This window comes from Panicum virgatum, chromosome 9N (genome assembly GCF_016808335.1).
Source record: "Panicum virgatum strain AP13 chromosome 9N, P.virgatum_v5, whole genome shotgun sequence".
Lineage (NCBI taxonomy): Eukaryota > Viridiplantae > Streptophyta > Magnoliopsida > Poales > Poaceae > Panicum > Panicum virgatum.
In genome coordinates, this window is record NC_053153.1 from 58,990,919 (window position 1) to 59,002,574 (window position 11,656).

The window sequence follows — 11,656 nt, forward strand, 5'->3', positions numbered from 1 at the left end:
TCGAATGTGATGCGTCCTTGATCAACTCGAAAGAACTCGCCGAAAAGAAAAGAAAAGTGGCGAAGTCGCCGAAAAGTAAATTGCAGGTAAAAAGTAGAGTTTGTTTGTTGATCGTGTGATAAAACTTTTACAATAGACGAGGACACATATTTATAGCCTAGGCTAACTTGACTGACAAGCAAAATCTAACTTAAAAAGAAATACTAAGATACACGGACTCTATTTTCCCTTTCTCTAGAATCCTTGCTAACAAAGTCTCCTGCCGATCCGTCCTTCCCGGGCCCTCGCATATGCCGTATAGACGCTGGCTTCCATACTATTTCATTTTGCCCCCACACGCACTTGACAGGCAATTATCTCCCCTATATATTTAATTATGGAAATCAGCCATAGCTTTGCCCCTTGCTTGTACGTATACGTATCTCCCTTGCCGACACATGTTCAGGTAATTTCCTTCCTTTAATCCTCCAGACTCCCCCGTACATGAAGCTTCCTTAGCTTTGATATGCATGCTAATCACATTGATTATTCGGCCAGATTAAGCCAAATAATTCTCATGCTGCTGTCCGCACGTGAACCCTTGTTAACCTTTTGCTTCAATTGTTTTTACGCGTGAATCCCCAGCTACTAGGCTTCCGGCTTCATTGGCAACTGCTGCTGTCTATCGGCTTACACATTGACCCAAAGAGCTGATTGTTCCATAATTCAAAGTACATCATTCCTTGATAATCTAGGTTTGTCTCTAAATATGATTTGCTCTGTTTGGATGATAAACCTGCTAGAATGCTTAGGACCCGGTTAGTCATTACACTTCAAATATTATTACAAAGTGTTTTCAAAACAAAGAAAAGCGTGAGTATCAAAATGGGCAAAATGGGTTTTTTGGGAAATAAAAGAAAGATATGCTTAGATGAGATGGATGGTGATTCCTGTATGGAACGCCAAATGGTGTGCTCGTACCTGTGTGGTTGAGCAAGGTTGGGAGATGTCCATCTTGTCACAGTTAAGGACCGAGTTGTTGTGACGTCTTGCCTAACCCAACCCATCGTACAACCACTCGACCGTTGTATGTGGCAACGGCTTAGCATAAATCCCACTAGCTGACCTGTTAGTCATCAGGAGAGCTGAGAGCAACAGGTGGCCAAGGAAACGGCATAGGATCTTGGTGACTTATGCCCCGATTAGCCCTCGTTGGTAGGGTAACCCTTTGGTGGAGTCCGTGTTGGCTAGCTAGGCTCAGCTAAGGTGGGTAATGGCTTTGTTGGGAGCCGCACCGGCACCAAGATGATCGTGCTGCGGTACCCCATTTGTGGGTAAAGTGTACAACCTCTGCAGAGTATAAAATCTATGCGAATAGCCGTGCTCACGGTATTGAGCGGGTTATGGTTTGGTCACATAACTAGCGTTTCTTCTAGGGATGGTTGGGATGGCGTGAGTTGTTTTTAAAAAGTGTCCCGCAGCAGTGTGTGCTACGGCAGATGAGGAGCCCGGTAGCAACTTTTAAAAAACTTGGATTCTGTGAGAATCAACCACATTTTGTTACTCGGCTACGATAAAAATTGCTTTATGAAAACTCTTCTTTCAAAATAGACCCTTGCATAAAATTAGCTTTACCGCAAATTAACCGATAGCCTTATCTTTGATTAATCCTATACATGAAATTTATGTTATCCCCCTCCGTGGGTGGGTTGGACTTGCTGAGTACGTTTGTACTCACCCTTGCTTAATTTTTACAGAGGAGGATCCAGAATTGATTCCCGAGGACGTTGAGTAGGGGTTCCGTTCTACACCCAACCTTGCCTGTGGTTAGGGTCACCCGCAGGAAGCTTCGTATGGCGCAAGACTCTGATGACCTCTATATGGTTCACATTCTTGTTTGGGTTTTAGTTCTTGTCCTCGCGATAGTGGCGCTTCATTGCCCATTACCGCGTCGAGTTGTACGGTGATGTACCATCTGATGTAATAAATATGTTATCAGCCTCCTGAGACTGATATTTGTATCACATTTGAGTCACCTCTTATGAGGGGACGCTTCACCATGTTGATACTTGATACCAAAAATAGAGCATAGGTCCAGCCAAATACACTCTTATTTGCGATCTATCATAGAAATCCTGCACTGCTGTAAGAATGTAAGATGCTTCTAACAATGCTGATGCCAGATAGTTCTAATTATCATCTCGGATTAAACATATGCGTAAATAGTTGGGACAAATGGTTTTAGGTGGTGATAGGTGTTAGAATCTGGACTTGCATGGCCAAGGGAACAACTTTGTTCTCCGGTAGTATTTGCATCTTTCATCAAGATTGTAGTGTCGTTAATTCTTTGTACAGGAGACTTTATATTTATTTGTACGGCTTATTTTGACAGATGATACAATTACATTACATTTACCGTCAGGTCAACTTCATGGCAAACAGGAAAACAACAAATTGTTTGGTCTATATGATTCTCAAATATTGTATGCTCTTCAGTAGTATTTGCATCTTCCATCAAGATTGTTGTATCGTTAATTCTTTGTACAGGAGACTTTATATACTTGTACAACTTATTTATTACAGCGGCTAAAATTACATTACATTTACCATCAGGTCAGCTTCATGGAAAGCAGGAAAACAAACTAAATTGTTTATCCTGCATGCTTCTCAAAGACAGCTGCCTCTTAATCCATTTCCTAAGTTACACCTTTCTCATGGCTTCACCACTTATTACCTCGTCAATGAGATTCTTAAAGATGTATCTTTCAATGTCCAGAACCATCCCTTGTAGCTCACTGTCAAAACTCTTCCATTTTCCCATTTCATCTACTGCATTCATTGCCGGCTTGCTCTCTTCCTCTCCCTCTTCAGAGAATCTTATTATTGAGGCCTCAGATTGGAGTATTTCAATCTCTGAGCATAATTCCTTGAAAAGATGCCATCCACTTGATTTCTTACATCGAAACAACTGCAGTGGTTGCTTCACCGAACCGCCATTGTGTATTTTCTGAGCAATGAGTTCATTTGCAAGATCGAAAATGAGCTTGCGCTGAAGCTTTCCTGTGGCTGGTTTTGCTTGTTCAAGCATAAGGAAAACCCTGGGATTGATTGGGTAGCTTGGCAGCTGGAACTGACTGGGCATCATCCTGGAGCCTGGTTCACTATCCAGGAGGCCTGATGCTGAGAGTATCTCATTAATGTAATGGCGGTCTTTATTGGCAGTGTCCATTAACAAATTGTCATTTGTGCTTGGAGCTTCATCACTCAACAATTGCAAGAGCTCAAGCTTTTGGATAAGGGCTGTCATGTTTTCTGGTAGTGTATGGTCACCCTCACAATTTTTCTTCAATCTTGGTGTGTCAGGGAGGCTTACTGGGTTCCAGCACTCGTCTGATGTATGTGTCGAAACATCTGAACAAGTAAAGATAAAAAGATTAATTGGGCATTAAGTGCTAGAGCTTACAATCCAGCAATCATGTGGGGGCTCTGAGAACAAGCTAAAACTGACCTATCCAGCTAAGAAAATCAGTTATACTTGTGGCTCATCTACATAAGTATTTATTCACAAGGAAAATATATGTCGTGTCCCTGTATGGGCATTTGCAACGTGTGGGGCACCATGAAGATGTTAGGTGCAGACATGGACAACTACTGGCAGTGTAGAATTGGTGCTCCTTAACTGGTTCGCACAAGCAAGCACTTGAATGTGTACTGCCATTGCCAATTTACTGTGGTTCTTCCGGGCATGCTGAACAACGAGCCACATATGGTTGCATTGATTACCAGTCCAATATGGTTTCTGGATTGATGGAAACCGAACAATAGTACTTGGACTTGTGTGAAGAATGGTTTGACAGATTAAATTCTCACCTTGGAAAGAATTTGATATGCTCCTCAAAGGTGACAACCCATCTTGACAGAACATGGCATCGAGGACTGATATAGGACTTGGTATGTTCTCCAGTGGATGTATGTTCTTCTTGTTAGATGATAGGATTGGTGGTGTTTCCTGAAAAAAAAAGAGTTTCAATAACTATTAACAAATGATGAAGAATGGAAACATGCAACAATCAACTGCATGTTCTTTACTGTTGAAATATATTACTGTACTTCATGATTCAACATTGAAGCTGTATTGCTTTGATGGCTGCATGATGTGTTGACATTAAGAGGATTTGGATAATCGATAATGCCCATATCAACCTTCTTGAATAAACTAATTCTACTGTCAGGGATCATTGACATCTTATCATCACGGCAGATATTATTTGCTTGTGCAGCCTTTGACCTTAGTCTGCCTCTTGGGGACACTACTTCATTGGGTGTCTTGCCCGGAGACATAGGTGGAACTGCCAAGCGAGGGATCCTTCCACAGTCTGACTTCTGCTGCACAAATCTCAGGCTCAACGATCTAGAAGGCGTTGGAGAGATTGTGCTGCTAACAGCTTCCTCTGCCCTAGAATGAACTCTTCCATGTTGAGAATGGGTCTTCTTCCTGTCACTGTTGCCACTCTTCCTGGTGAAAGGATGCTCTTCATGCTGCAACTTTCTGTGGTCTTTTGGTCCTGCAAGGGAAGCAACTGAAGCATTCGGTCTCATGATTCCTCTTGCTGGCTTAATGATCACAACTTGAGATTGGAGACCTTGAGCAGTAATGTTGTTTCCTTCAGCGGTTGCCTTCTGACTGGGCAATAATCTTGCATTGTAATCTCTCTGGAACGGTGTGTGCTTTGCATGCAAATTGCCAAGTATCCTGAGAGCCCTCAAGTCCCTATTGCATTCAGATAATGCGAGATGCCTGAGCCTTCTCTCCATGTCATTATTATATGTGGATGCAGATCTTGTCCTTGCTTCATCATTGTAACTTGTTATACCTCTCTCCTGCTGCTTCGAAGGGGCAGCAGGGTCAATTCTTGCTGAAGGCCTGGTTTGCAGTATAGGAGGCTGAACCATCGGCTGTGATACACTAGGATCAGGGCAGATACTCCTGGGAATTTGTGACGGGTTACCATTTTGAATGTCATGTGCTTGTCTGTGTGATCTTACAGGCCCAGAGCTATCTAGAGTCTCTTCCAACCCCATGAGTTTGGCAATGACACCACTTGCCCGCTGATGGCCTGGGGATTCTTGGCTCTTCAAATTATCAATGAGACTGTCATCAGCTTTTGCATAGCCAAAGTTTTTCAGATGCGAACTTGGCCTAACAGACTCTTTCCTACTGTCCAAGGACAACCTAGGAAGCTCCCTGACCTTTGATGAAGGCATCCGGCTATCTTGAGCTTCTGCCTGCTGCAGCATCTGTCGATCATCACATGAGAAACGTGGCTGCCTGCTACCAACATATGCTGGAAGCCCACTACTCCTGTCGATCGCAATCACGTAAGTTCCATCTGTCGGTTTGGATATCAGCAGTGGCCTTGGTGAGTCTTTGTGCAATCCGTTTCTCTGAGCCATCATTGTGGTCTTGATGGTTAGGATGCCAGAGTCCCGGTTGATTGAGTCCTTGACAACATCTCTAAAATCAGTATTTCTCTGTTTGGATTTAACCACTTTAGTGGAAGACTTTAAGCTTCGTAAGTTCCTCACTGTCCTTCCCTCAACTGGCTCCTCTTTGATGTAAGGGAGCTCCTGCTGTACTGGTTTGCTGCCGTCCAGGGATGATAATGAAGAGCAGGATGACGAAGATGAAGATACTCTCGATGATTCCATTGAGAAGATACTGTTCTCCGTCGTACTTTTGCTGAACAATTTCTCCTGCCCAAGTAATCAAATCGAGTTAACATGAGTAGTCTGGAACCTAAGCTTGTCCAGACAAAGGATGAGATATAAGTTTACAGTAACATGTGAAAAATTACCGGAGTGGTGTTTGGATTAGCTGGATTATAGACTGGGGCATACATGCTGCTGGCTGGAAGATCATGGCCTAGACAAAGAAAACACATCACCAGAAGTTCAGAACTATATGCACTGAATAGTTATGACAAAAGTGCAATCGTGTGATGTAGGTGATCACGAAAATCCATGGACCTGGTACATAAAAAGACAAACATCTGAAATACGCAATGAACCCTCAATCATTATATTTTGCATGAATATAATTACTGTGTGACTTTTGATCACTTCCTTGGCCCTCCCATCTTCTTTCTGTTCTTTTCATATAAATTTCTGCAACTGCTTCACTGTCAGTGTATCCTTGGTCATCATTGTGTCAGTTTATTGTCCATGTGCATCCGAAGAAAAGGAGGGTTTTTTTTTGCCTGGTACTCTCTACATGAAGTAAATTTTGGAACCTGCTTTTATTTGGCGTCATGCAAGTCATACTTTCCAGAATTATACGTTGTACAATTAAGCTTGTCTCCCGATTCCTGAAAGCTTCGTCTTTAACTTGGAACAGGCACAACGCTCGTCGCAAGAACAAACGCTGAAGTAAAACAGAAGCAGAGGTACAAGAATAAGAAGTACCTGAAGGCAGTTCGTTCCCGGCCCCGGGGTTGCAGCCACGTTGTCGGCCGGTGAGAAGGCGGCGGCGGTCGAAGATCTGGAACATGCCAGCCATGCACCCCATCTTCCGGTCAAAGTCTTTCTTCACCTCCTGGGAGAACTCCTCCGCCTGTTTAGCCGGCATCCCGGGCAGCTCTTCCTCAAACAACCCACCGCTGGTGCAAGGAAGCTCCTTCGGAAGCCGAGGTACCGATCACCTTGGACTCTGAGCCATTGTCTGGCCGAGGATTATCTGTGCCAGAGCAGCAAGAACTTCGCAGCCAGGAGAGAAAGCGCGTGCAGACTACAGAGCTCTCTCTACTTTCCGTTCTCTCTCTCTCTCTCTCTCTCTCTCTCTCTCTCTCTCTATGGAGCATGGTCTATGGGTAGACTCATAGTTGAGAGGAATGTTTCTCGTGGGCAGCTCAACAGCTACTCGTCATGAGGAGGGAGAGAGAAGAGGCGCCGTGGATTTATGAGAGAGGGGGAGGGATGTGTCGTCTCTGCAGTGCGAGGGGGGTCGTGGCTGGCCCTGCACCAGCACCGCAATACACAACACTAGTGAACAACAAGCCATGTGGGTTTGTTTATTTGATCATTGTGGGCGCGGGCATGTGATGGCTGTCCGGCATGCTGCACCGGGTTTCAGCAGCGAGCGTGGACCGGGAGAAGGGCAGCAGGGAATGTCAAGGATGGCGCGGACTCGTGGTCACCGGCCGGCAACAGCTAGCGCTGGCGTGCTCCTCCTCCTTTGTTCGGCGGCTTTGATCGGTGGCGCCGCTAGCTGGTCCCCCGGCAACAGCGGCATCGGAAGGGGTAGTCACCCTTACCATATTCATCCCCATCCTCGGCCGTTCATGGAAGCAGCAGAGAAAGCCAAGCTCGGTGGCCGTGTCGGGCCGCGTGCCGGATCAGCTCCGCCTTTCTTCCTTCTTGTTCTATCTCCGGGTGGGCGATTCAGTCCCATTCCTCCATTATATTGCCGGATTTGCCCGAGCAGTTTATTATGTGTGTAGATCACGTTGCGGACGATCAGTCGAGCGGCCGGGCGAGCGTGATCGCAGTTGCTGGACCAGCCGCCTATCCAGTATCCAGTGCCTGGGCAATGGGGAACTGACGATTTGATGATGCTCTCAACCGTAAGAACCTGAACCTGCGTGGCGAAGCCCAACTGCCGATCGCCATTACGGTCACGGTTCTGACTGTCGGGTATGGCATTCGCTGGGACGCTAGCAGTTTGATCAGTGGGCTGCAGAACGTAAGTAAAGGTTACTTTGCAGATTGGATGCATCCTAATTATTCCTACCTGCAGTTTGTGGTGGCATCTGCACAAGTATAGCTCACTTTTGCTGTGCCCGGGTGAGTTCTGCACGTTTGTGAGGAATGTTAAGTACTCTATCCTACTTGTGATAAGTGAATTGTCAATCGTGCGGTGTGATCGTACGCTTGGTCTTTGGATTGCAGGTACACGGGCGTCGAGTGTCGACGAGGAGCTGCCGTGGAGGTGCTGTGGCCGATGGATCGTGCGGTGGACGGCGGTGAAGGGCAGCCGGGACCGGAGCTCGGACCGGGCGGCAGCTATGGCGTCCACTCCTGGATCGAGGGTGCAAGCGGCGACGGAAGGCGGGTTTCTTGGTTTGCGCCACAAAACCAAGGAGACGGACGGCGGTTGAAGACGCCAAGTCGTGGAGGCACGGGCGTCGGTCTCGGGACTGACGGAGGTGACGGGCGTCGACGGCGTCTAGGGCCTCGCTGCGGGTGAGGAGGTGACGGGCGTCGGGCGGCGTCTAGGGCCGTCAGAAGGCCGAGGCGGGAACGGCGTCTAGGGCCACGGCGTGGAGGCGGGAATCTTCCCGCGCGTGGAGTTTTGGCGGTTTTCTCAAAACCGGCCACCTACCCGGGTTTCGCGGACCCTCCAAAACCGCGGACCGGTACTTCGTCGATGTGGCGGCTTCGCATCAAAGACTTTGAGTCGAAGAAAGGAACTCCGCTGTCGATCGAGTCTGTACAGCGGGCTGCTGCAGACCCGACGGTCTGACCGGTCTGGCCGGTCTGGCCGCAGCAGCCGGGTATAAAAGCCCCCCTTCTCCAGGTGGAGGGCTTTGAGTCTCTTGAGTCCTTTTCGGTTTTTTCCTTCCCCCTTCCCCCTGCTCAGGTTAGGGCCAAGGTCTCCAACGCAAAGAGAGTTTAGATTATAGCTTTTCTCTCCAATCTAGAGGGTGGATGATGGGCGGATGGCTCTAGTCTTTGTATAGGTGAATTCCTCTGAGATTAATGGATGAAATTTGTTTGAGATTCACTTGTGTGTGCTGAGCATCTCGTCCTCCCCTTCTCTCTTGCGTTTTGGGTTCAATTCTCCTCTTTTGGTGTGTTTCTTGTTTGGAGGAGACCAACCCTTAATTTCGTGATTTGATGAACTCTTTGGAACAATTTCTATGCATATAGCCTAGTGCCAAACTCCCTGGAATTATGGGTTCTCACGAATTGGCGATTTTGTGTTCTTGAGAAAACCCCAATCCTCTTTGATCTTTCCTCGATTTCTCTCGATCCGTGAACCTTTTGGGTGAGATCTTTTGTGGATATGTTCACGGGGTAGTTATGAAGCTTTTCTCCAAGTTTGATTGGATTTGGACTTCGTTTGCTCGAGATTCGTGGTTTGAAGGTTTGTTTGCGGGTTTTCTGGATGAAACCGGTCAGACCGGTGGGCGAGACCGGTCAGACCGGTCAGTCTGGGTTTGAACTGCCCGACCGGTCAGACCGGTCCAGTGCACCGGTCAGACCGTTCTGTGTGTGCTGCGCTGCGGTTTGAGAAGTTTCTCTCGCCTTTGCTTCCGCGCTGCGACCTGAGTCTTCTGCTTCGAGATAGCTTGTCCATAGCTATTCTCGCTGACCTAGATTCGAGGGCTTGCGGTGATTTTGGAACATATGCCGACGTTTCAAATTTCGAAGAAATTTTGATCGGCTCACATTCACCCCCCTCTGGTCGCCAGTTTCGGTCCCTTAGTTTGCCATGCCGATGAGTGGTGCATGTATTGTGTTGGACCAGGAAACCCAATCAACTCCACGACTCCTTGGTACATGAACTGACAGATTCCTCCTGTAGCCTAGCTGTGGACCGGCCAAATGAAAGAACTTCTCCTGCAGGTTCGCATCATTGCATGATATCTTCTTGCTGCTGTTTTTCCACTGAGGGCGGCCAGGCTACAAAATCAGGCATGATAACATACACGAACTTGACGCCTTGAATTCTGCAAAAGGTGTCAAAACTGCAAGGCTGAACATGCGATTCTGCTGGTGGTGTTGGAGCTAGAATGCGGTGTGCTTCGGGGATGGACTAGTGATGCAAGCAGATCAGAGGGCACGCATCACTGTGAGGCAGTTACACTGCATACTCATCGCTACACGATATATATCTCAATCGGTTTCCACTCGCCTCTATGTGTTTGTCCGCCTCGATTCATGATGATTCCCTTACCAACACTATATATATAAGTTTTTTTTCACTAGGAGAGGTATTTTTCACTAGGAGAGGTAACAGAGGGCCTCCCGGTGCCAACGCGGGGGATCGAACCCGGTCGCCGGCCTAGGGGCTGGCTCCAGGAGCCACTCGGGCTCACCTGCCCCACTTAACACTATATATAAGTTGTTTTAACAAATACGGTTGCCCCCGCGTTCCTTTTCCTTTTCTCCTATGATCCCTACATTTTTCCATATCAATGAACCCATGCAGCATGTAGCTTCAGGGAATAACGTTTTCCCGTGTCATTGCTGTTTTGCAAAATGCCTTCCTTGCCTTATATTAGCATATTTGCTCTTTTTAAGATGACTGATATCTTGTGCTTGGCTTAAATCGTCAGATCACTGTTGGACGCTTTAGATGGTCGCAGTCTTATCGGGCCCGCTCTGTTGTGCTGTCGCCCGTTTTGATGGCTTTGCAGGTCCACTTTCATTTATCCTCCTGTCGCCCCCTCTCATTTCCTCTCCCACTCTGCTCTCTCCGGTCTGTTCCTTCTTCCTTGCGTTGCTCTTTGGCTCCTCTTATTTCCTCTCTCGCTCTGCTCTCTCCAGTCTCTTCCTTGCTCTCACACGCATGACAGCAGGAGGGCGGGATGGAGCGCTGCTTCGTCCATCACTGAATCGGACGCCGCCCGCTCACATTGGAAGCAGGGGATGGCCCTGGACATTGCCGGTTGTTCCTGGTGTTTTCGGGTGATTTTTTAGGTGCCTTTTGTCCCTTAGATTCGAGTGCGATTTGAGGAAAATTTCTTGGAGAAATCAATGTTAGGAAACAGATTGGGTGGCTTACAGATAAAGCAAAAAAACTCAATCACCGGACACGGAGACAGACCCTTTCAATTTGCTAAAGAAATTCATACTCCATCCGGTGCATGAGCTTTTCACATAAGGAATCGCATATTGATGGATAAAATAATACATAGTACATAAATCTTGTCTAAATCTAATACTAAGCACCATGTGTTCTGCTCTATTTGCAATATGCAACTGACATATAATTGGTGTTACCGAAAACAATTCAATTGTTACTGTTGGTGCTTTGGACTTGAGGTGTTGCAACTTGCCAACTTACTGACGCCTCTACTTTACCCCATTTCCAGGTGCACCGAGAGCACACTTGCTATCTCTTGTGAGGGCTTGTATGAGGGGGCATGACTGACTTTCCAAACATTGCAGTTGCAGATTGCGTGATGATTTTTTTTTGCTCGACTGTTTGATTGCAGAAGATGCAGTAATAAGTTCAGATTAAACATGGTCAAGCAAATTCATATCTCAATTTGATGAATGGCAGTATTTATTAGTAAAGAAATTAACAACAATTAGAGAGTTGGCTGATGCACCATGCTACGAACTGGAATTCCTATTATCATTTCCTCTTAACATTTTTAGATTTTTAGTCCCAAAGTTATATCTCTACTTTTGGGTATGCCTCTGTTCAAATACATGTTCATTTCTTTGATTCTACTGCGTTGTGCTGCAGCTATGATAAAGCGCACTAACTGTTCTAGTTGCCTGTAAACCATCCTGACCTCGCACTGTCGCACACCTGCTGAGGTATTTGTCGAATAGATCGATGCTGCGCGAGCAAGACAAACTGCTTAGAGGGGTGGGGGTGCATAAAGCACAAAAATAAGATTTATCTTTCTATGAAATACAGAACGTCACAATATAAGAAAACAAG

At 46.5% G+C, this 11,656-nt stretch overlaps 1 protein-coding gene and 1 long non-coding RNA gene across 3 annotated transcripts; one reads left to right on the forward strand and one right to left on the reverse strand.

Annotated features, from left to right (window-relative positions):
* Window positions 1–2,450: 2,450 nt before the first annotated feature.
* Window positions 2,451–6,943, reverse strand: LOC120692553 (protein LONGIFOLIA 1-like). Of its 2 annotated transcripts, XM_039975878.1 has the most exons (6): window positions 6,442–6,943; window positions 6,270–6,272; window positions 5,835–5,902; window positions 4,090–5,733; window positions 3,850–3,988; window positions 2,451–3,390 (listed from the first exon to the last, which is right to left on the reverse strand). In XM_039975878.1, exons 1-6 carry the CDS (start codon window positions 6,602–6,604, stop codon window positions 2,681–2,683), a joined length of 2,727 nt encoding a protein of 908 aa, XP_039831812.1. In that variant the 5' UTR covers window positions 6,605–6,943; the 3' UTR covers window positions 2,451–2,680. The 2 variants fall into 2 exon arrangements, with proteins under 2 accessions (XP_039831812.1, XP_039831813.1); XM_039975879.1 differs by lacking the exon at window positions 6,270–6,272 and having other exon boundaries at window positions 6,442–6,942.
* A 3,490-nt stretch (window positions 6,944–10,433) lies between these two features.
* LOC120692559 lies at window positions 10,434–11,432 on the forward strand. The gene is made up of 2 exons (XR_005682669.1): window positions 10,434–10,658; window positions 11,076–11,432. It is a non-coding gene; the product is annotated as an uncharacterized LOC120692559 (long non-coding RNA).
* The last annotated feature ends 224 nt before the right edge of the window (window positions 11,433–11,656 follow it).

Excerpts from the sequence above, each read along its gene's own strand:
- LOC120692553 (XM_039975878.1), bottom strand. The coding sequence starts at position 6,604 with ATGCCGGCTAAACAGGCGGAGGAGTTCTCCCAGGAGGTGAAGAAAGAC. Across the intron at positions 5,734-5,834 it reads CTAATCCAAACACCACTCCG|GAGAAATTGTTCAGCAAAAG; the intron begins GTAATTTTTCAC and ends TTACTTGGGCAG. Across the intron at positions 3,391-3,849 it reads CATATCAAATTCTTTCCAAG|ATGTTTCGACACATACATCA; the intron begins GTGAGAATTTAA and ends TTACTTGTTCAG.